At 41.0% G+C, this 24,333-nt stretch overlaps 1 protein-coding gene across 5 annotated transcripts in view; it reads left to right on the forward strand.

Moving 5' to 3' along the window:
- Positions 1–24,079, forward strand: part of Stard13 (StAR related lipid transfer domain containing 13) — a 483,007-nt gene extending 458,928 nt beyond the window's left edge. For 4 of the 5 annotated variants that reach the window (XM_071611546.1, XM_071611545.1, XM_071611547.1 and 1 more), the window contains 9 exons: positions 366–539; positions 1,633–1,849; positions 9,052–9,250; positions 14,184–14,394; positions 14,994–15,108; positions 16,020–16,241; positions 16,765–16,982; positions 20,280–20,456; positions 21,624–24,079. In XM_071611546.1, the coding sequence (XP_071467647.1) occupies positions 366–539; positions 1,633–1,849; positions 9,052–9,250; positions 14,184–14,394; positions 14,994–15,108; positions 16,020–16,241; positions 16,765–16,982; positions 20,280–20,456; positions 21,624–21,741 (1,651 nt within the window). In that variant the 3' untranslated portion in view covers positions 21,742–24,079. The remainder of the gene's footprint in view (positions 1–365; positions 540–1,632; positions 1,850–9,051; positions 9,251–14,183; positions 14,395–14,993; positions 15,109–16,019; positions 16,242–16,764; positions 16,983–20,279; positions 20,457–21,623) is intronic. The other variant, XM_027928865.2, reaches the window with a different exon arrangement.
- Positions 24,080–24,333: the final 254 nt, after the last annotated feature.

Below are 24,333 nucleotides of genomic sequence, written 5' to 3' on the forward strand. Positions count from 1 at the left end.
CATTTCTGTCTCTTTTCCTTTTTCTGTGTCTTTCAGTCTCTGTCACTCTCTTACACACACACACACACACACACACACACACACGAGTCTCAAGTTCTCAATATTTGGGGAATGAATTTGGGAATAAACAAAAATTATTGAATCATTTATTTAAACCTCATAACAAAACTGATAATTTTTCCAACTTGGAAAAAAACAATTTTTTATCTCAATTCTATACATTTGTGTTGTCGATTACATTTGTTCTGTGATTTTCTTGGCTCAGAAAAGGTTTTGATTAGCTGCTTATAGATGAAGGATATCCTGTGTTTCCCAGTACCGAGTCCACTTTGTGACTGGCTTCTCTGATGGTCTTTCTGCTCAAGGCGACTCCGATGGAACAGTTTCCAGCTCTCACACCAGCCCCAGCCATCCCCGGCATCACCCCACATCAGCAGTCAGACAGCCGGCCAGCTGAACCTGCTCCAGCGCTTCTCACTGCTCCGCCTCACAGCCATCATGGAGAAGTACTCCATGTCCAACAAGCATGGCTGGACATGGTGCGTAGCACGTTCACAGGGGGATTGTTCGCTCACAGCTAAGTATGCGATTGCAAAAACTTCAGTGTTTGCATTCTGATGTCTGAAGAATCCATTCACTGCCTGTCCTGACGCTGTCCTTGAAGTAATGCACGGAGTTCTGTCTCCCTGTCCGCCTTCCGGGCAGGCGCAGCTCGGGTGTGATGTAGCCTGCCGGAAGCATTGCTTTATTTGTAGCTCTCAGTTGGTTTCCAGGGAAGGCAGTCAGACACCAAGACAGAAAAAAAGAGACAAGTAAAGGGTGATTAATTGTGAACAGAGGAATTAAAAATAAACTGACTATAAAATAATTCTGGCATTCTGCAGATAAACATGTGTCACTTGTACCTTCTCTCCCAATACAGAACTCACTACTTAGAACATTGATTGACTCAAAGTGCATTTGATTCTTCACATACATTTATGCTTTTATTTCATTTGAAAATTAAAATGAGAATATCCAGTGAACCTTTGTAATTAAGGAATTGACTTTAAAGCATATGTTGGAACTTGTATATAGATCTATTGTAGATGATTTGGTGAATTTGAAAATGTGTCAATTTTTGTCCCTATGTTATATATTATGTATGTAGATGAATCCATGGTGCTTTTATAAAAAAATTTTTTAGAAGTTTATAAATTGCATGGTCAAATTAATATATGCTTATGTATTAAAATTCCTTTAAAAAAATGCAACTGGCTCCAGAGAAGTAAGAACATAAACAAACAAAAAACGTGGTTTATCTTCTCTCCTCTCTTTTTTCCTGCAACCCCAACCAGATTTCTTGTTCCTTTTGGAATTTTTACATGTGTTTAATTTTATTCTGTTGGGGACTTTTAAGTGTTCATCACTTGAGAGATGTGGCAATAACAATTCAATTGGAAAACTGTCCATTTGACTTGAAAACAAAGCTACAAATACATTCTGCAAATGCTGTTTAGTAGACATAACATAGGCAAGGGCCACACATAGTATTGCCATGCAATGTGATTAACACAGAAAGAATGTTGAATTCTCCCTGTGTCTCTCGGGTATTCCAACAAGAGCTTGGCTTCCTTTCTCTTGCTTCCACAGCCTCTCCCCACGGTGTGCCCCAGGGGGCTTGCATGACCTGGTTTCTGTGAATTCTAGGTCAGTTCCAAAGTTCATGAAGAGGATGAAAGTTCCTGATTACAAAGACAAGGCTGTCTTTGGTGTTCCTCTCATAGTCCACGTCCAAAGAACGGGACAACCTCTGCCTCAGAGCATTCAGCAAGCATTGAGATATCTTCGTAGCAACTGCCTTGATCAGGTATGGCTGTAAACCTAGATTTGGACTTGGATTGATGGAATGCCAGACTGAGTTAGATCTGTTCACTCCCAGGCAAGATCTGCCCCACCAAAACTAAAAGGCATTACAATCTTTACACGCTAAAATTTAATTTGACTAGGCTCAATCCCTGCCAAGCTTTGTGAGGATGTTTCCTCATGACTTCTGGGGTGACACGTTGAAGTGACTGCAGAAAGTTAATGTTAATATTTGTACCTGCGATGTCTAATTTACATTCCCAAGAAACTGAAAGGTAAGCTATGTCCTGCATTTCTTTTTTTTTTTTTTTTCTTTTTTTTGGTACTGGGGATTGAACCAGGGGCACTTTACCACTGAGCTACATCCCCAATTCTTTTTACTTTTTATGAGAGAGGATCTTGCTAAGTTTCTGAGGGTCTTACTAAATTGCTAAAGCTGACCTTGAACTTGCATTTCTCCTGCCTCAGCCTCTTGAGTGGCTAGGATTACAAGTATGTACCACTGTGCCCAGTTTGCATTTGCTTTTTAATTATAGTCTCAATGCCACCACTGATTTCACAGCATGCTTTTATCCCTCTCATATTATTTTTGTAAAAAAATAAATTGGTTTTTGTAACTCCCTTTATTAATTTTTTGAAGCAGCATATGACCAGGAAATCTTAAACCAAAGACAGATTTATTTACATCTTTTTAAAATGTACAAGTAAAAAGTGATAAAAAAATATGAAAACAGTATGATCTAAATCAAATATCCTTTCATCTAAAAGAGTTGATTAAAGCTTTTGTTATACAAAATATTTAGAGATTATTTTCTGCCTCTGAGACTATTTGAGGACCATAATAATGGTGGACTGTGATTAAGCCCAGAGTGAAATCCATCCTGTAATTTACAAAGCAAAGCCTTTGCTTCTCCAAATTAACACCCATTAGTTTCTTAAACATTCTGTCCAAAATAAAAGTCATGTCCCTGCTTCATAAATTGCAACCTTGAGTAGTGGATGTATTTGCAGGCAACAAAGTAACCATCTTTGTTCACCACACTTTTTAATGGTATGCAGAGAATATGTACCAACCTTAGATTATTCAAAACTTTTATTGATTTGCCCTTGACCATGGCTCAGTTGACACAAATGAGCTGAGTTACATGAGTTCAAAGATCTTGGCACTGATTCTTGTAGAGAACCAAAACTGAAAGCACACATACAGGCAAGATGATTTCTGAATGAATTAAATACTAGGTTTTGGTGGAGCAAAGTAGGAGTAACTTTGTCATTTGAAATCATCTTTGATTTAACTGGAGACATTATGCTCTTCAATCTTTTGCATGTCTAATCTAGAGGATATATAGATATATATTTTTGCATATTTGGATGTCATTGTAGAAGGTGGAGTGGCTGCTGTTGTTGCAATGATGATGTTTTGGTTTTGTGAAATGAATTTAATAACATACCTCATATTTCTCAGAAATAAGGGCAGCAAAGTGCTTAAAAATAGGATGCTATGAAAGAGAATATTTTGCTCCAAAAGTATGGCCAGCTATTACTTATCAGAAGAAAATATATTAAGAAAAAACAATTGTTGGTTCAGGAATGCCCAAAGGGAATACAGTCCATCTATGCCATATATTGAATAACAGTAACCTTTCTTGACTGTCCAGCAAGTTCTGCTTTCACTGCTTCATTTAATCCTAGATCTACCCTAGGTAGTTAATACCCCAGCCTCCATCATGGAGCCAACACCTGCTTGTAAATCTGTGTAACTCCAGAGTTTAACTCCCGTGTTTAACCACTGCATTCTACTGTACTGTTAGAATTGCTTTTACCTTGTGAACTTTGGGGTGGCTCCATCTCCAGCATTAGGGGACACTTTAAGAGTTGGTCCTGTGCAACTCATTGATGAATCTGGTCTGTAGATTTTGTTGACGATTTTGGTCATTACATCCTGTTGTGTTCTTTATCTGAGAATAGGAGGAATAATTTTTTTCCTAAGGCACTATCCAGCTCTTGAAAACAGTGTGCTGCTTCTGGATAATTTATCTGATTTTTATATTATAGACACAAGGATCATTCAATTGAGTGTACAGAGAGTTTTCCTCTCTGTACTGACTGCTAGGAAGCTTGGAGCCAAATGCATATTCTGTCTGCAGTAAATATAGATAATTTTTTTATGAATTTTCTACATCAGCCTCATACCTAGTTTCAGTTACTATTTTCTATCTTTATTTTCCTCTTGCTGTAATTTTTCTATTATTCTTAATTTGACTATATCTTATTGTATTTTATGTATCATTGTAAGTCACCTTAAAGTCCTCCTTGAACAAAGTTGGGTATAAATAAATAAATTATAATACCACTATTCTACTCTCTACCAGGTCCTAAGTATAGAATGGGAATAGAAATTTAGGAATTCCTGCCCAGTGGAGATTTTGAATAATATGCATCACCAGCATTACTGCTATGATTTGACCCAGTCTTCCTTTCAAAGCAAAAGTTGCATGGAGAGAAGAAAGTCATAAACTGAGAGGAAAGTGGACACCAAACCCTCCTTCAGCTCTGCTCACTGGCTTGTCCCCAGTGTCCATCTCAAGTTTCTAACTAATTTTTAAGTCTGGAAAAATTCCATGTTGTAAAACTGTACAGACAAAGCCTTGTAGGAAAGAGATTCATTTCAAGGGCATAAAGACTGACTCTAAATGTAACCAGACTGAGCACAATACAGTGTTTCTCTTGTTATCAGTCACCAGGAAGAATCTGTAGGATGTCAGATGGACTTTTGCTGCAGTCAATTCCCACCTTAATTCTGGCAGGGTTTCCTTCCTCATCTCATTGTGGGGAACATGCAGAGGTTACTCTTCAGATCCCTGTGGGAAAGGAAAGTTGTCTAAGAAGGAAACTGAGGAAAACTGGAGAAATGAAGAAGAACCAAAAAAAAAAAAAAATCCAAGTAGAAGAGGAAGACTGTCTTAGAGAATTAACAGCAAATAAAAATTAATGAATCCAAAAAGACAGGGAATCAAGAGAAAAAAGGAAGAAGAGAAACACTAGATGAATGTCACTTGTAGGCCAGCAGCACCTCCTTGGAGAAGAGATTCAGTGTCTGCACAGGATCTTGAAATCTCAGCCCTACCCATAAAAGACCAGAAAGTCTCCAAATATCCTTCTTCTAAGCCATGCTTGAGCAGGAAGCACCATCCAAGTCCTGCCTAAGGCTCTGTCCTTGATCTGAGGGAAGGAGGATTCATGCAGGGAACTGGACCACTTCCCCTCAAGCTCAGAGTTCATCTGGAACATAAGCACTCATCACAGAGTTGATTCCAGCCCCACAAAGTCCTGAAACAGTGCCAGCATTTCACCTCCCACACTCCCCACTGCAGAGCAGTTTATATATGATGAAGCATAGCTTATCCATTTGCGCCCTTGCAGATGGCTGTAGATGAAATGAGGAAGTTTAGCCTTCAATTACGAACCATTTGTATTCAGACATAGCAGTGCGTGAGAGGAGCCTTGCTTTGTTGTCTGCGCCTTTATTTCTGCCCTAAATCAACAGTGCACAGAAGCATAGGTTATACTGGTTCCTGACGAATATGAAGTCAGCTCAGTGCTCAAAATCAGAACCCGCTGCACACTCTCCCTATGAATCTCTCCCTTTCTGAATAAACCCAACCTTTCTTCATTAGCTGAGCAAATTTCTAAAGAAGAGGAAATGGAAGTCCTGATAAACATCATTAAGCCCAGAAAGGATTAGCATAAACAGGATGCCAAGAAGGAGATTTAATATTATTTAGATGAAATTTGAATTGTAATGCAGCACTCATGCCCAACTGCTCCTTCTAATGGAGCAGTAAGTTTTAAAAGCCTAATTATGCCGGGAAGGCACTTCATGCTCAGTGCCAGGGTCCTCTAATCCGCTGCCTGTTCATCACTTTGCCTATCTCAGATATAACGAAGGATGCTTGCTCTGAGACTGTCGATTTAAATCATTCCCTCAGCCCTTGGTTTCTCAAAGCTGGGTTTTTAGGTGGAAGACAAAAGAGAAGAGAGAAAAACTAGATGAAGGGAACATTATGCACTATTCATTCTTTCGTTCTTCTTAAGGTGGAGCGAGAGAGTGCAGGCAAGAAAGATGTTTATAAAATGAATTTTGCATTGCTGACCATCATTGCTTCCTTTTTTGAGAGGATATTTGAGCTGGGCTTTATAAAAGCAGGACGTGTTATGTAATTTGTGGGGCCCTGGACAAAATGAAAATATGTGATTCCTTCTTCATATATTATTAAGAATTTCATAACAGCAACAGTAGAACTTGTGTGACTGCCCATATTGCCCACCTGACAGTGATAGACACAGAGGTAAATGAAGGACATAGACCCTCTTGGGTCTTGCTCCTAGTGAAGCTAAGGGAATCTGAGTTCACTTACCACCATCAACAATGATGAGGATGCCCTCAGAAGCAACCCGTTTCTTCAATCTCCATTTATTACATTAAAAACAAAAATCTTTAGTTATCCCCGTGTTGAAAACTTTTGGAAAAAAAAAAATGGCTGTCAACAATCACTTGTACCACCATGTGGTCTTGTTCTATGCAGATAGATAGGAGGCACTTTTCTTTGGTCTCAGGACCTCTACACCATTAGAAGTACCTTCTGCTTACTGTGTCCAGATGCTGTCTACAGCAACCAGGAGAAGCCTCAGCCCAAAATAGCTTGAATGTTAGGAAATTCATATCTCACATACAGACAATGAGTCAGAAAACAGGATGGTGCCAGGGTTAGTTCATTCATCAGTTCATCAATATCTTTGGAGACTGTAGTTCTTTCCATCTTTCCCGTCTGCCTCTTTAGCTATTGCATCTCAAATCTAGACCAATTTGAGACCACTTTTCCTTTATTAGGTTTAGGACATTTCCTCTGGCTTCCAACAGAAATCCATAGAACACACAGATATTTCCCATGTCCCCTGGAAGGTAAGCGCAATGTGGGAATGTTATTGTCAGAATTTGAAACAAAACAAATAAATCTTTGACAACCCTGAGACATCCTATGAGCTCAAAGTCAGAACAAACAGCTCAGAGCCTGCCGCTGGAGAGCCCCAGACATGTCTAAAATAATTAAAATAACAACATTTGCCGAAAAGAGAAAGAAACTTGGAATCTGAACAATACAAAGAAAACACCTTTGGGAAGTGTATGTTCATGCACATTAGTATGGACCTAGAAACAGAGCTTGAAGGACACAGTAGACAAGAGGAACATGCTCAGCAATTTAAATATAAACACTCTTTTTATAGATCTGATCAATATTTCTCTGCTGTTTAAAAAACATAGGAATTCTTCTCAAATGAAATAATACCAACTCACATGAGGATAAATATTTGTGACTTACACTTAAGAATTCACCTTCAGAGCATTCAGATTCTGAAAACTCCCATGCAGCACAGTTCTGTGATGTACACAGTCCTGGGCCTTCTTCCAAAATTAAAAACTCAAAATGTAAACAAACGCAAGATGCATCTCACTTCAATAATCACCCATCTGATATCTTATATTTTTCTTTTGACAATGCATGCTTTCTTCTCATGCACTTTGATGAAACATGGAGTAGTTGCCAGATAAAGAAAGATAACTTTTATTTAGATTCTTTATGGAGAATAAGCTAAGTATAGCAATTTTGCATTTTCTAGATACTTCAATCTTTAAGAATAAAAAAAAAAGTATTGAAGGTTTAAAGTGATAATATGTCTGAATATCCTGACCTGTGAAATTAGGGTTAGGATGATAAGCCTTGGAATGCAAAGAAATATTGCTAAGATTCTGTTTTTGTGACCACAAAAAGCAACTCTGTATAATTTCCCCTGTGATCCATGCAGCTGACATATATAAAAACCTGAGTGTTCTCTAATGGCCTGGAGTTCTTCCTTTGCTTTAACTGCAGTTTAAAAGAACTGGGGTTTTAGGGCTGCTCTCATTTATAGCAACAATCATGAGAGCCTTTGTCAGACACCTGAACTTGGGTCAGGGCCCAGGTGTGATCTTGGCACACAGAGGAGCTGGCGAGACAACCGTGCTCATATTTTCTTCATTGCCAACTCTGGTGCCACTGTCTACCATCCAGCCACTTGGGAATGTTCCCACCTTGCTTTGCATAAGTGGGCCAACCTCAGAGCCACTGAGGAATGAAAGGAGTAGAAAATAAAGATTGAAAAAACTGAGTTTTGAAAAACTTGATGCCCTCCAGGCATTTAAAATGATCAGACATTCTTTCACTGTAAGCCAGAGCTCCCAGGAAAGCTCAGTTCTTTTTATGGATGGAAGCAAGTCCAGGGTGGGGAGGGCTTCTCGAGGGCCTGAGCTTAACCTGCCCAACCAGGCCAGGATCTTCACTCTTGCAGTGAGGGCTCTGCCTACCTCACTCATCCCTATTCAGGCCATTATTTTTTGGTTTCTTATTTTTCTGTTTATTTGTCAAGCAGGGAGGTGTTTAAGTCCTAGAGGTGAAAAAAGACTGACATGATCATGTCTGAATAAAAGCCCCCCAATTGTCATTCTCAATAGAGGGGTCTATATACAAAACAAAGTGGAGTAGTAAGTGCCAGGCATAGGAGCCACATACATCATGGTGCCAAGGATTAAGCAAATAAGACCCTAAATCAAATTATGTACTTATAATAATATTTTCTTGCGTGGGCATATTCCCTATAGACTTCTCTTCCAAGGGGTATTAAATATGGTTGCTTATCTTGGACCCTTCCTTCCACCAAGCACCTTACTCCCAGGAAAATTTTCATTGCCCAGACTTTCTCAAAATCCCCATGAAAGTGTAAATGCTAAAGGGCAGGGAATTTTGTCTACTCTGCTCCCTAATGACTCCTAGCAAAAGAATGCCTGGCACATAGTGGATGCTTAATCACTACTTTTTGAATAAGTGAAAACAATATTGACATCTACAGTGTGCCAGAACTCTACGGGTCACACAGCAGCTTCACATATGTTTTCTCATTCAGTCTCCACAACAGTCCGGGGCAGTGGGGTCTTATTCTTATCTTCACTTCACAGGAGAGACATCATTGTTCAGCTTTGCATGTAGTAGCTACAGGAGTATTCAGAATTGTGAATTAAAATGCAATTTTAGCTCATTCAGTTCTGGTCCCAAGCCTTCTGGTGTCAGGGAAAGGACAGCCCAGCTAATGTGTCCTGATGGCTCATTTCAGGTGGGTCTTTTTCGCAAGTCGGGAGTGAAGTCTCGAATCCATGCCCTACGTCAGATGAACGAGAACTTTCCTGAAAATGTCAGCTATGAAGACCAGTCCGCTTATGATGTGGCAGACATGGTGAAGCAGTTCTTCCGGGACCTCCCTGAGCCTCTTTTCACCAACAAACTCAGCGAGACCTTCCTCCACATCTATCAATGTAAGTGGGGGTCATACCAATCAGTGTTCTCATGTGCATCCAAACCATTTTTTTTAAAAAACCCTATAGATTGAATTTTAACACATGAATCCATAAAGAAGGGTGTAAAAATTATAGCCCTAATCTCCTCTCCAGAAATAACCTTTGTTCAGAGTTTGGTGTAGAATCTCCACAACATTTTTTATGCACCGGAAAATATCTTTTTGACATCAAAATATTTCTTCTCAATAGAGCTTTCTTGGTGTATGATCTCAAACTAACTTTCAATGATATACTTTCAAGAAATTTAAAATGATAAGGGTACATGGTCAAATTTATTTTGTATTTGGGTATTTATTAAAACATTTAATTTTTTAAAAAATACACATTTTCTTGGGATATAGGAAATTTAAAGCTGAATGTACTAAAATAATAGAAATTTTTTAAAAAGCAGATATATTTTAATTGGTGAAAAGCAAGCAAACCAAATCAATGCTTCAGCTGAATGCAACTAATTCATATTTTCACTTGGAATTTTTTTAAAATAATGTTAAATCAATAGTTCTCAGAGCAAAGCCACTATAGTTAAAATAATTATTCAAAATAACAACTGCTGATTAAAAATCCTATCCTGCCAAAGGTAATTGTAAAGGGAGATTATTAGAAACAAACATGTAAAGCCAGGTGCAGTGGCTCTCACCTGTAATTACCAGTGACTTGGGAGCATGAGGCTGGAGGATCAAAAGTTTCAGGCCAACTTGGGCAACTTATCGAACCCTATCTCAAAATAAAAAAGAAAAGCAAGAGGGTTGGGAATGTAGCTCAATGATAGGGTGCCCCTTTATTCAATCCCCAGTATTAAAGGAGAAGAAAAGAAAAAAAGAAAGATGTGAATCTTTTCTAGAAATGATAACATTAGGACTATGGATTGCTTTCATGGCCTAAGTCCCTATTCCTTATAGTGGGGGACAAGAACAGTTGGCCCGTGGACTTTTGGTTTACAGCAAAATATGCCTAAAATGGGTCTTGACATGGAATTGACCCAATTTGAAGATCCCGCTGTAGGGATTTCTGTACTAAATATGTTTAAAGAGTGTATAATATTACAAATTCAAAAAGGATTGTAATTAGTACCACTTGTAGAAACAGAATAAAGTGGTGACCCACTAAATAAATATTATTTTCTCCAAGTGAATAGGTTAAGTTGAAATAATGATACACATTGCTAGAGCCTAAACACAGGGTGTTCATGAAAGGGCTGCTGAGAGGTCAAACACCATTTTTCAGTTAAGCCTCCCTATGACTTGGAATTATCCCATATGAGTCTTGACATTTAATCAGGTCTGGGGCTGAAGTTGACACTAGTGTACATCTAAGGCTAGATTATTTCCAAGAGATAAATGTCTTTGGCTCTTTCTGAGATATAACCAAAAAGCCAGATCAAAGCAGGGCTTTATTTTAGCTGAGCAAACATTTATGGAGTGGGATTTATGGACAGGGTGTGGTGTGGAGCGTGGCAGAGCATATGGATGCTGCCTGAGACTCACGCTCTGCTCTTAAGGATCTTACAACTTAAAGAGACAAGACATGAACATAAATGACTGCAATACAACAAGGTGGGGAAAATAACACAAAAAGGTTTCAAAGACAAGTCCAAGAAAGCTGAGATGAGTGATGAGGACTTGGAGGAAGAGAAAATGACACCCAAAGGTTGAGATATGTGAGGAACACATGCTAGATGAAGCAAGTGGCATGAGCATGTGTCAGAGCAGCTCAAGGTTTTGTCTGTCTGTCCTGCAGGGGTACTAAATGTACAACTTTTCAGATGACACTGATAAATTAGGCCAGGATCACACAAGGAAAGCATTGAAAATTAGAGCAGAGGTATGTATTTGATCCATTAAGCATTGGGGAACCTTCAGGTATGGTTGAGGGATTTACCAGTTATGATGCTCTCTACTGCAAAAACAACCAAAAGTCCAACAAACAACTGTTTAAACAATAAGGACATTGTATTGTCTCACTTTACAAGAAATCAGAATTAAAACATTGCAATGTTAAGTAATTCTGCAACTCAGTGATGCCAGGGCAAAGTCAGCCTCTCTTGGCTTCCTTTTGAGGTCACAATATGACTGCCACAACTTATAATTGTCATGTCTTCATAAAATCACATTCAAAGGCATAGAGGGGCAGGGAGTCCTCCTTGGGCATTTTTCCTTTTTATCAGGGAGATAAATCTTGCAGAAGCTCCTAGCATGCTTTATGTCTTCTTCTCTAAGTCAGACAATGAAACGAGGAATGGGATTATCATTTTTTGGTTTAAGCCAACACAGTTCATCCCTGAACAGAATGTATGTTTTCTTAGGAAGAAAGGGAAGAATGAATGTTGAGTATGTAGCCAACTCTGAGCTTGCCACGAAGGTGAAAGTTCATGAGGACTGTTCTTTTGATCCATGAATGTGGAAGTGGTGTGCAGGAGGTATTTCATAGGCAAGAATGGAGGGCAAGAGAGCTGACGCACTAATGGAGGCTCTGGATTACTTACTGTGACTTCCAGCAGTGAGACTAGAAACTGGAAACAGGACAGTCCATGGATAGACCCTGCTGTCAAAGATTCCAGAGGACTCTTGGGGGAGAGAGGAACAGTTCCCCTCCCAGTTCTCCAGAGAAGTTCTGTTTTTCAACTGTGTTACTTCTTGGACTTTCATCAGATGATGAACATAAATAAGATGTGGTGTGGATCCTGAAGATATTTTAATCCCACCAGTCTATGAGAGGGGAAAGGATGGAGAGATTAAAGACAGCCCTATAGTTGTATGACTCGACAACGGAGAGAATGTGGACAGGAAGAGAAGGGGAGCTCACTTGTGGGGAGAAAGAAGAAAGGTGTTCAGAATAGAGAGGATGCTGAGAGTGAAGGACTGATGGCCACCCACCTGGCTATAAATTCTCAGCACTTAGAAAGGCAGATCTCGAATGGTCTCCAAAGAGCCAAGAAAGGCAGGAACCACAGCAGTGTCATGTGTAACCGAAAGGTCACAGTTGAAAAGGTTCACAATGAATGTGAATTGAGGGATTAGTAGTTGACCTTCTCAAGCCTTTTTAGTAGCAAATAATGTATAGGAGATATTTTCTGAAGGATAAAAGAACAAGTAGGAAATTAAATGTATAAAGATGACAGATGATTCCTTTAAAATGATGGTATAGGAAAAAAATCTTGGCATGGAATAAAAAAGCTAAACTTTCGATGACATCTTACCTATAGCAGCATATTTAAAAGCAGCTTAGTGGCTCAAGCTAAATTTATAATACTGTTACCCAACTTAAAATCCTAAGTAGTACCTGTTTGAACACAAGCAAGAAAAGAGGAAGTGGTTTTGCTATCATTTAAACAAAATGGCTCTTCTCCATAAGCCCAGGTTTATCTTGTACCAGTACATAATAGATTCCATAGGGTGGGGATGGGTTTCAGCACGCTGAATGCAAGGTCACACTTTTCCAGAAATTTGGGTTTGCGGCCTGACTGGAGCCAAGAGTCTGGTCATCTCTGAGATATAAACTCTTTCTACATGATGCTGGAGAGGCACAGGAGAGCCCGACATAGACAACCCACAGGGACCACGAGTCTTTTGGCCATTCAGGACCCAGGCAGAGGTCACACATCGTGGCCCAATCTGGAGCAGGAAGCTCCAATTTCTTTTTAATCATGCACCCCTACTAGTGGTAAAAAGCTGTGTATATTTATTCATCTTAATAATACTGTGTGATATATGATTTAGAGTGCACATTATAAGGCAACTCAAGCAGTATTTATAATGGACAAGAGAAAATATAAACACATTTGGAAGTTCTAACATTTTCTTCTCACACCTCAAGGGATTGTCATGAGCACACCCTGCCCCTGATCCCTTGGGAGTACAGATGTCCTAGTGTGGAGACTTCTGCTCCAGAAAGCAGCCTTTTAATAAGGACAGCAGTATTAACTGAAGTGAGCTCCTGACTATGTCAGTAAATTAAACCTAAAGGATCATTAAACAAACACAGCCAGGGGGCAGCAAAATGCAGCACCTAACACCCATTCACTGACTTTCCATGTAGTTCACTTCATAATGTCAAGTTAGTTCCCTTTTAAATCTGCATAGCCAATGCCCACCACGACCACTACCACCACCACCACCACCACCATCACAGGGACCACCCTCAAGAAGAATGAAACTGAGAAGGGCTGTCCATTCCTTATAACCTCAGGGAGCCTAGTTCCTCTTCCCCAGGCAAAACCTCTATTCCATAATCCCCCAAGATTACAGGACAAGTGACAGTGAGTTTCTACCCAAAGTCACTGAGTACCTCTTCCCAACCAAATCCTGATGACTTCCAGGAGCAAGGAAGGGAAGAGGTACCAAGCTTATCATCAAGCCTCTGACCTTCTGGGAGTGCCCCAGGAGGCGCCAGCTGGATACTGTCACTCTCGGTTAACTGTGGCCATGCTGGCAGTATGATCTGGCTGCTCCATGGGAGGTGGGAAAAGGTCAGGCTGTTGTCCTATCACTCAGTGACTTTCAAATCACGTCCTGTAGAGCCCTGAGCATCCTAACAGGTGCTTCCAAAGCTGTCTGGTGAGGAGGATGGGCAAGAAAAAAAAAAAATTGGCAGAGCTTCGGTCCATTGCCAACTTTGTCTACTACAGAAAAATCAACTGAAAACAAATGACCAGACTGATTGCTCAGAGTGTGAAAAGCCAGGATAGGGGGGTGTTACTTTCTAAGTATGGCTGGGTCATTCAGACCACAGCTCTGCCTCTCACCTATCTTTGAGGCCTAAGCCATTAGTTACTTCTTTATGCCATTAGTTATTTGGTTTTGGTGGTTGATGTCAGGAAGTGCAGATTACACACTCTGCTGCTAACTCTTTCAGAGGCCATTGCTCTAATGACTTGGTGCCCACTTTTCCTCAGACGTCCCCAAAGAGCAGCGACTGCAGGCTGTGCAGGCCGCCATCTTGCTGCTGGCAGATGAAAACAGGGAGGCCCTACAGACTCTCCTTTGCTTCCTAAATGACGTCGTCAACTTGGTGGAAGAAAATCAGATGACATCCATGAACCTGGCTGTGTGTCTGGCCCCCTCCCTTTTTCATCTTAATTTATTGAAGAAAGAAAGCTCTCCAAGGTAAGTTTTCCTCAACAACCGCAATCCCAAACCAGGCCACCCCCACAATTCATAAATAAACTCCTCTCATGCTAGATTTCAACTTGAAGATTTGTCAGCTCTCACTTTATAATCAGAACATGCTCCAAAACGACCTCATTCACGTGACTCAGGTTCATGGAATTGTCAAAGTAGTATTGAAGAAGGTCAGTTGATATCCAGAAAGCCTGAGGAGTTCTGTTTGTAACAGTGGGAAGGAGGGGAAAAGTACACAGAGTTGTATTTTACGATCTTTAATTTTGAAAGACTATATTTAAACAAGAAAAACAAAACTCAGGAACATGTAGTTGGGTGGTTTCAAACTTTAGAAAAAAATTGATGCATTTCTCCTCCCACAGCTCTTCCTGCCCTTGTGTTTTTCCAAGGCTTTGGTTGTGAGCTCTTGGGCTGTTAGCCTGCCTTGGAATATCTAAGATGTGTGGTCATTGTTTTTATTTGGAAATGAGAAAGCCTGGGCTCTGGATAGCATCTGGGGATGAACAGAAAACAAAAGGGATGCGCTCAGTATTGTGAAAGGCTCTTTGGTTTGTGATCTGCTCAGCACTCACATTCAATTACAGAGTCATCCAGAAGAAATATGCCACTGGGAAGCCAGATCAAAAGGACCTCAATGAGAATCTGGCCGCAGCTCAGGGTCTTGCCCACATGATCACGGAATGCAACAAACTGTTTGAGGTGAGCAACAGGCTCTGCCGCCTTCCTCCTAGCTCTTGGAACTAGATAAGAAGCTTGGAATCCTTGCTGCGTTTATGGTTTATGTCTGTTTGTTCCTGACCTTATGATGACAATAGTATGCTCCATAGCTCTGGGTTTTGCCTCCAAGAAACATGAGGAGCTAGCTATACAGTCCAGGCTTTGATAGAGACACTTGGAGGCACTATGATGATGATTTTTTTGTGCAAACAATTGCATCACCTTCCGTTGTCAGGTTCAAGGCCAGTAAGCCAATTTTGTTATATTTGATTTTACCTCAGGGCTTGATTAGGCTCCACATCTGTGTGTGTGTGTGTGTGTGTGTGTGTGTGTGTGTGTGTGAGAGAGAGAGAGAGAGAGAGAGAGAGAGAGAGAGAGAGAGAGAGAGAGAGAGAGTAATGACAGCTTAGGAGTAAAGCCACAGATATGCCAAAGAAGTTAAGTGAACAAGACTTCTGACATATTTTCTGTAGTAAAATTGGCATTTTTCAATGGGAAGAGTGTACTAAAAAGGTAAAGCTATTTCTAAGTCGTTTTTGATGTTTCCTTCACAAGTCTATTGCATTAAGTCTGTTCACAGAGTAGAATTGTTGGAGCTCACATTTTGACAAACAGAATAAAAATAAAAGAAAAGGAAAATGGAAAGAATGAATGGGAAGTCATAGAAGTGTTCTGAATAATAAATATAACCTCAGAAACATATTTGTATTTCCTGACTTCAGGAAGGCCCCTCCCAGACTTGGCAGTGATCTTAGAAAAACATCTAGCCCTGTGACCCTTGGCCCATTGCTCAGACCTCGGTTGTTGATGAAATGACTTTGCTTCCTCTAACCATTAGTCTCAGCATTTCCCTTACCTCAGTGTGTTGCTCCTCTGTGTACCCCTTGCTTCAGGTCCCACATGAGTTGGTGGCCCAGTCTCGCAACTCATATGCGGAGGCTGAGATCCACGCACCCACCTTGGAAGACTTGGGGACGCAGCTGGAGGAGAGTGGAGCAACTTTCCACACTTACCTGGAGCATCTTGTCCAGGGCCTCCAGAAAGAAGCCAAGGAGAAGTTCAAAGGATGGGTCACGTGCTCCAGCCCCGACAACACAGACCTCGCTTTCAAAAAGGTAATCTCCCATTAGCCACATCTAACAACTGGGGATTTGTTTTTGCTTACAAATGGCTGCTCATCCATAGGACTCAGCACACAGGTGAACAGTTAAGACATTTACTGTTCAAAGACCCTGTCTAGAGACTGCTCAGCAGCCCTGCTGCGTGCAGTCAGGAGTCCAGACCATGGTACCAACTTCTGGATCCCAATCCTATCTCTGTCAGAGCTGTGTAATGTTGGGCAAGTCACTGCCTCTATTTTCCCATCTGGAAAACTGGACATTCTAAGAGAACCACAGTCAGAAGGGGGCTATTAACAAGTTAAATATGCTTAGAACAGTGCCTGGCACACAGTAGGCACTGCGAATGTTGGCAATTATCCTTTTGATTGTCATTATTATTCTTAAGCATAAAGATTAAATGGTGTGTAGCCTCGCTCTCCATTGACATGATAAGAGATTGTTTTTAAACCCCAGGAGAAGTGGGGCAGGTTTTTGTGGGACCCTGACCTCTTCAGTTTCCACTGGTGTCTTTCCCAAGGTGGGGGACGGGAACCCCCTGAAGCTGTGGAAGGCGTCTGTGGAGGTGGAGGCACCCCCCTCAGTGGTGCTGAACCGTGTGCTGAGAGAGCGCCACCTGTGGGACGAGGACTTCATGCAGTGGAAGGTGGTGGAAATGCTGGACAGGCAGACAGAAATCTATCAGTACGTGGTGAACAGCATGGCCCCCCATCCTTCCAGAGACTTTGTGGTTCTCAGGTAAGCGTGACTCCGGGTTTTATGATGTCCTGTTCCAAAAGCAGGACGAGAGCTGCAAATTTAAGCACTGCTTGGAGTTCTACCACCTAAATCCAGCCTCTGCTGGGAACACTAAGCCACCTCTCATTTCCCACAGTGAAACCTGACTTGGCCGTATTTATGCCTGACTTCCTGCTTCTTTACCCAATTTACAGCTCTGCTCGAGCTCTCTTACAGCCCCTCTCCTTGTGGAGCACAGAGTTTATTAGGCCATAAATATCATTCATTTCCCCAGAACAGAGGCCCCTGAATAGCTGCTGTTTGTCCAGTTGCACTTTCTGCCAAATTATGCAAATCGAATCTGATTGGCTTTTCTCCTGATCTTTGCCTTTCTCCCCAAGGAAAAGCAAGTCTTCATTAGGTGAAACTCTAACACAGGAGTGTGTATAATTTCAAAACCCTTCTGTCTAACTTCAGATGTTCATGACTAATTACCGTGCCCGGAAACCTTGGCACAGCCCTGCAGGTCTGCAAATGCTGAGACACTGGACTTACAATCAGATTTCAGGGCCTGGCAAGGCTTGGTGGGTGTTGTGCCTGCCACTGAAATATTGTTTCTGATTGATTTATGAGTTGAGTTCCAGACCCCTGTTCCCTGGGCTTGGAATGAGATGCTGAAGCAACAATAGGAAATTCGCACAGAAGTGCAATATTTCATCAGAAAGAACAGATTGAGGATATTAAAGAACCTGATACAATGTGATTAGATCAATATATTCTTTTTATTAAAAAACTAAGCAAACCCAGTCTCTTCTCACAGATCATCAGTGAAAAAGGAATCACTAGTGAAATTCCCAAATGTATATTTAAAATGGTTTCTTTATGAAACTACTTTCAAGAGCAAACCAAGGGTTACTTTTTACATGGGTTCTTTATTCCTTTGGTATTGGTCCTTGAGCCCTTAACTTTTAGGGGTGAGTTTTCTCTAAATATATGTGTGTATCCCAGTAACCTTGGGATTCTGGTGGAGAATGTGGGCGACTATAAGGGTGGCTTATTACCAACAGTTGTTGGGACATTAGTCATCTGTGGAGTTGAATTTCAGCCTTCATCCTCACAAGCAGAAAGTCGAGTGGTTGTCCAGGGTGCAGCCAGAGGAATGGGCCTTGCCGTAGCATGCCTCTTATTTCCCTGCAGAGGAGGGGGAGGGGGAGCCCCTGCATGGAGCCTCCCCCATTCCACCCGTACAGCAACCCTGCCAGTCTGCCATTTATTAGTGTGTCAAAAATTATACCTCATGCCAGGCACTGTTCAGCCTCTGAGGATGCCCAGGTGAACACAACAGACCGGGTCCTGATCTCTCAGGATTTATATTTTACTGGGGAAAGTGGGTTGATAAATAATAACAAAAAGGGGTAGGCTTATTTATCCTAGGTGGAATAAATAAGAAGGAGATGGTAAGGGTGGAATTTTAAATATAGTGGTCAGGGTCATGTCTTACTGCATGGATACAAGACTTGAAAGAGAAGTGAGTGGACCATGACACTCTGGAGGGGAGCTTGGCAGTTAGAAGGATTAACGATGATGCACCAGACCTGGTTCCTGCCAACAGGAATTCCTTACGTTTATGACACAGGAAGGTGGAAACTGACAGGTATGATGAGGAAGTGGCAGGGTTGAGATGCACCCTGTCTTCAGAGCATTTGCCCATCTGGGCTGGCATGTGTGAGGTTGGTCATCTCTTAGGATCACCATGGTTACCTCTCATTTTATAACCATCTCTAGCTCCTCAAGAGCTACAGTGAGAGTTACTGAAGCTTTTCCCGTCTTAACCCCACAGATCTCTAAGCCTGTCAGTCTTCATTATTTATCATATTGCCATGCATGAAAAGAAAATGATCATAGCCCAGGGGAACTTTCTGAGCATTTGTGTCAGGCTTGGTTACTCCCAAGTTCTGGTTGTGTGTCTTCATTTATTTTCAGTTACTATAATAAAATATCTGAGCCTGGGTAATTTATAAAGAGTAGAGCTTTATGTAGCTCACAGTTCTGGAGACTGGGAAGTCCGAGAGCATGGTGCCAGCATCCACTCAGCATCTGGTGAGGGCCTCCTGCTAGGCTGTGGCATGGCAGAAGGCGTCATGTGGTGAGACAGAGAAAGCATGCCAGAGAGAGCTTGCTTCTATGACACAGCCAGTCCCTCAACCACCCTTTGATTCATCAGTCAATTAATCCGTGAATGGATTAATCTGTTCATGAGGGCAAAGCCAAAGATCCCACCTCTCAACACCACTGCACTGGGGACCAAGTTTCCAAGACACGAAAATTTGGGAGCACGTAAAAGCCATAGCATGGCACATATCTAATAGCTTATCTTCTTCATGTGGTGGGATGGGTGAAGTCACAGATGAGACCCCTGAGCCAGGGAATAGGAGCGGTGAAATGAAGAGTGGGAGTTATAATACAGTCTGTTATCACAGATCTCTATGGTGGAAGGGGAAGTAAGAGGTGCTTACCTGGATGCCCTCATGGTTCCTGACTCCATGTACAATTATTTTCCAAGTAGTAGCCCCACTGAGTTTGAATAACTCCCGGGACAGGGAATTCAGGGCCTCGCAGGGCAGCCGGTAACAGCTGTGGGCAATTCACACAGTGAGTGTCCTCCATACTGAGCCCAGCATGTGCCTTCCTGCTTACACTTCTTGGAGTCAAATCAACTATGGTTATTTCCCCCCAACCCAAGAGCCACTGAAGCATTTGGAGAGAATCAACAGGTCCACACAGGGTTAGTTTTCTTCTAATTAGGCACCAAAAAATCGTTTATTTAAGACTTAAATCACCTACTCCAGGAAGCCTCCCCAGTTGCCTCCTCTGACCCCCTGCGTCATCCCAGAGCCCCCCCTGTGCAGAGCAGCATCAGTGCCCTCACCAGGGTGTTTTAGAATTGTCGGTGTCTCCTCCTGCCATGTGTGTCTTCGTGTCCCTGTGGCTTCTCAGGGCCCAGCACACGGATGTCTCTGCAGATGAATGGAAGAATTGAGGGAGTCCTAACTCCTAAACCCTAAAGTCATCTCTTCATTAATGGGCAAAAACTCCCCTTCCAGGACAGGGCCTCAGTTTGGGGTTCCCAATGCAGGTCTGAAAGCCTCTGAGTCTGAGAGCTGAAGCTTATGGAAACCATTAGCTTAATCCAGGTAACTAACATTGGAATTTGAGCCCATGTTTTTCGCAGGAGAATCTAAGTGTAAACCTTAGCTCTGTGTTCAGGTTTCTCTTTCTCTCTTAACTGTAACTGATGTGTAGCTTGTTTTGCTCCAGGACCTGGAAGACTGATTTGCCCAAAGGAATGTGCACCCTGGTGTCCCTCTCTGTGGAGCACGAAGAAGCCCCACTCATGGGTGGTGTGCGGGCTGTGGTGATGGATTCTCAGTACTTAATAGAACCATGTGGTTCTGGCAAGTCCAGACTGACCCACATCTGCAGGATAGACCTGAAGTAAGTGGCAGCTCCTGAGCATGGCAGGCACGGGTCTCAGGAGCATTCTTTACACACAGCTCATTCACCAGGGCCTTGTTGTGATTTCTAATTTCACTACTTCTTTTCCTCATTCCCATTAACAGACTTCCACAGATGATTGCATATTCCTCCTCTATTTCCTAAAATTCTAACATTTCTCCTCCTGTCCTTTGCTCTTTTTTATTGTTTCTAATTTATGTATTCACTTACTTTTAATTAACAAGCAAAAATTATGTATATTTAGTGTGCAGCATGATATTTTTATGTCTGCATGCATTGCTGAATCACTAAAACAAGCTACTCACATATCTATTTCCTCATGTTCTTATTTTCTATGATGAGAACACTTAAAATCTACTCTCCTGGCAGTTTTTGAGAATACAAGACTGTTATTCATGGTAGCCAGCATGTTGGTCTCTTGAACTTGTTGCCCCATCTAAAATGGAAAGTTTGTCTCCTTTGATCAACATCCATCTCCTAGCCCCTACCTTACCCCAAGCCTCTGGTACCCACCATTCTACCCTACTTCCATGAGTTCCACATTTTAGATTCTACATAATAGTGAGAATATGCAGTATTTGTCATTCTGTGCCTGGCATATTTCACTTAGTGTAATGTCCTCCAAGTTCCTCCACATTTCGTCACAAATGACCAAATCCCTTTCTTTTTGAAGACTGAGTAGTATTCCATTGTATGTGTAGGCCACATATTCCTTATCCATTGATTCACCAGTGGACACTTAGGTTAAATCCAAATGTTGCTGTTCCCTTCATTTGGTTTTGTTTTGTTTGTTTTGTTGTTGTTGTTGTTTTGTTTTGTTTTTTGAGAAAAAAAAAAAAAAACTTAAATTCAATCCCTTCAGGGAACCCAGCATACTGAGCTAAGTTCTTGGTGGAGGTAGATATAAATTTAGTTTTCTGAGTAAATTCTAGATTCAGTGTGAATCTTCCTGGTTTAACCCAAGGAGTTGGTATAATTTATAAGCAGCTGATGGCAGAATGGGGTCCTCAGATCCTCAAGGCAGCAGCCCTAAGTTGTTGCACATGTCCTGGTGACCAGAGCCCAAGGACAGCCCTGTCTACCCTACAAATTGCTGTGATTTGGAAGAAGACATCCCAACTCCCTTTCTCGTTTCTCTCCCTGCAGAGGTCACTCTCCAGAATGGTACAACAAAGGCTTTGGACACCTCTGTGCAGCAGAAGTTGCCAGGATTCGAAACTCTTTTCAGCCCCTCATTGCTGAGGGTCCAGAAACTAAAATATGAGTTTCCCCCAGTGTGACATCAAACTCAGGGAACAGGAAGCTAAAACAGACATTTGTGGCAGAGAGTGTGAGCGTGAGAAAGCGAGCAGGAGAGAGGCGCCGGTGAACGTGGTTAATCGTTAAAAATGGAAACACTGCGAAGTTGGAATGTTGGAGATGCAAGAATTTTCTGAGAACTTTTTCAGCCTTCCTGGAGATGGCTACATCCCTACTAATATAATATTTTTTTAAAAAATCAGAACATGTATCTATGCTACTTAAAATGAAATGGATTAGTCCTTATGCATTGCCTAATTTGCTATTTAAAAGCTTCTAAGAAGCATATTCTTAACTGTAAATAAATGTACATGTAGCATTTGTACATATATGTGTATATCTCTATCTTTCTGTATATATATGTAAAATATTGATTTTATATAGAATTGTCTGACTCCGTGAGTCCCTTCCTCACACAGCTCTTCCCAAGTTTCCCTGGCCCCACTCCCTACTGGCCCTTAATCTAAGCAGAGCCCGCTGCTAACACCAAGGTGTGAAAATTTATCATCTGTCAGCTTTACTTGATGTCTAGCCAAAGATTAGCTAACCAAAGGAAAATAGCATTGAAAGGTTCTTAAGCATTTTGCCAATTTGTTTCTGTTGTTCAAAAACCGAGAGTGGAGTGCTGGGAGAAAGCACGAGAAGGAATCCTTACTCCTCTTCAAAGCAAAGCAGTGGGTGAGAAGTTATTGCCAAAGTCTAGATTTCAAGTAGCATCTGGCAGTTTCAGTCAGTGCAATGTCAGATGGACACCAATGACCAAATCAAAATCAATACGCCACCCCCCAAAAAATGGCTGAATATCATATCATACCTTTTCATATTCACAGAGAGAGACTCTGTGTTGTCTCAAGTTTTCATAGACGTTTCCCATAGTGTAATTAAATGTTCTTCTATTTGACCAGTGGCCTATGTGGTCATAGTTAATTGGCATTTCATTACCAATGTATTGCACTGAATTTACTCTGGACACCAGACAAAGGGAGATGACGGTCACTCAAGAGTCCTGGATAGTCACAGCTTCAGGGAATTTATATTTTGCTGTATGTGATATTCTTAAAATATAATTCATTAAAGTCTTGCAATTTGAAAAACAGGGTTTTAACTAACATAAGACCAAAACTATATTTTAATTAGTTTTAGAAAATATAAGCAAATATATTAATTCTATGTTTCTTCATTAGCCAACTCAAGCTGCCTATGCATATGACCCCACCTTATTTATTATTGTACAGACTAAGCAAATTAACTTTTTCTTAACCATTTGCAAATGGGTTTAAGTTGGCTTTTTTTAATTATTGTAATGCAACTCTAGTCGTAAAAATAACTTATTGTGCTTGGTTTAAAGAGAGATATTCTGAGGTTGTCTATGACAGAGACGGATATGATTTAGCAACTGATATTGGAGGGAAAAATGACTGTTTTCAGGGTTTTTTGTATTATAAGCATTTATGTGATGTCTTCTCTTATAAGAGATGTGCAATTGTCTTATTGAGAGGAATAAAAAAACTCTGCATTTGGTATGGTGCAAGGAAAATCATGCTAGGAATTTTTCATTCCCATGTCTACTTAAGATGGTGGCAGCAAGCCCACGATTTACCATTTGGGCAGTTCTCTGTGAGCAAGACAAATATGCTTCTACCATGACATCTTAAATTTAATCATATATCCAAGATTACTTTTTAATGCATCGACAAGATCATTAATGAAATTTAATCTAGCTAAACACTGGTCCTGCTCCAGAGGTAGGACACTGTGTGTTTGGAAAATAGAATGGGCACACCAGAATGAATGGCATCATATCGCACAGGGCAGTGCTACTCTAACTCTAGCCCACACAGGAATCACCTGGGGATCTTATTAAAATGTACGCTCTGACTTAGGCAGTCAGGGGTGGGCCTGACATTCTGCATTTGTAATGAGCCTCAGAGATGCCACGCTTGGAGTCCCAGGGACACACTTTGAGGAAAAAAGACTTAGAAGATACTGAAAACATAATAAAAACAAATATGATTGTACTTCTGACTTCCCCCCACCCAATTACTTGTCTTTTAGTTTTTATGCACATACTAATCACATCACCCCTGTAATAACAACATGGTGCATCTTTAAAATAGAGGAAAAGGGCAGGGGGGATGAAAAGAAACTGCATCAAGCTTGTTTGTCAAATACTACAGTATTTTATTCATCATTTTCTTGCCAATGGAAATAAAATATAATATTGCATTTAAATATTTATTTATACCTCATGTATATTTTTACCTCAATTGTTGGTATCAATCATCGACTGTAAATAAATAATTGCCAAAGCAAATAAATTTATATACATTAAATATTTCCTATTTTCGATAAAATACATGTTGATTTTCATGCTTCATTCTAAAAGTGGAAAACCTGCTCCAGGAGGAGGATTTCTCCCGAAGGGTGTACCATGAGCTTGACTCCTGGTGTTGTCTGTGGTCAGTCTCTTCTCCAAATGCAAGGATGTTGTTATCAGCAGACATTCACTAGCAGGTTAGACACTGCCTAACCTGAGTTGAAGGCGTTAAAGTGATGG

The sequence above is a fragment of the Marmota flaviventris genome, chromosome 4 (genome assembly GCF_047511675.1).
Source record: "Marmota flaviventris isolate mMarFla1 chromosome 4, mMarFla1.hap1, whole genome shotgun sequence".
In the NCBI taxonomy this organism is placed as follows: Eukaryota; Metazoa; Chordata; class Mammalia; order Rodentia; family Sciuridae; genus Marmota; species Marmota flaviventris.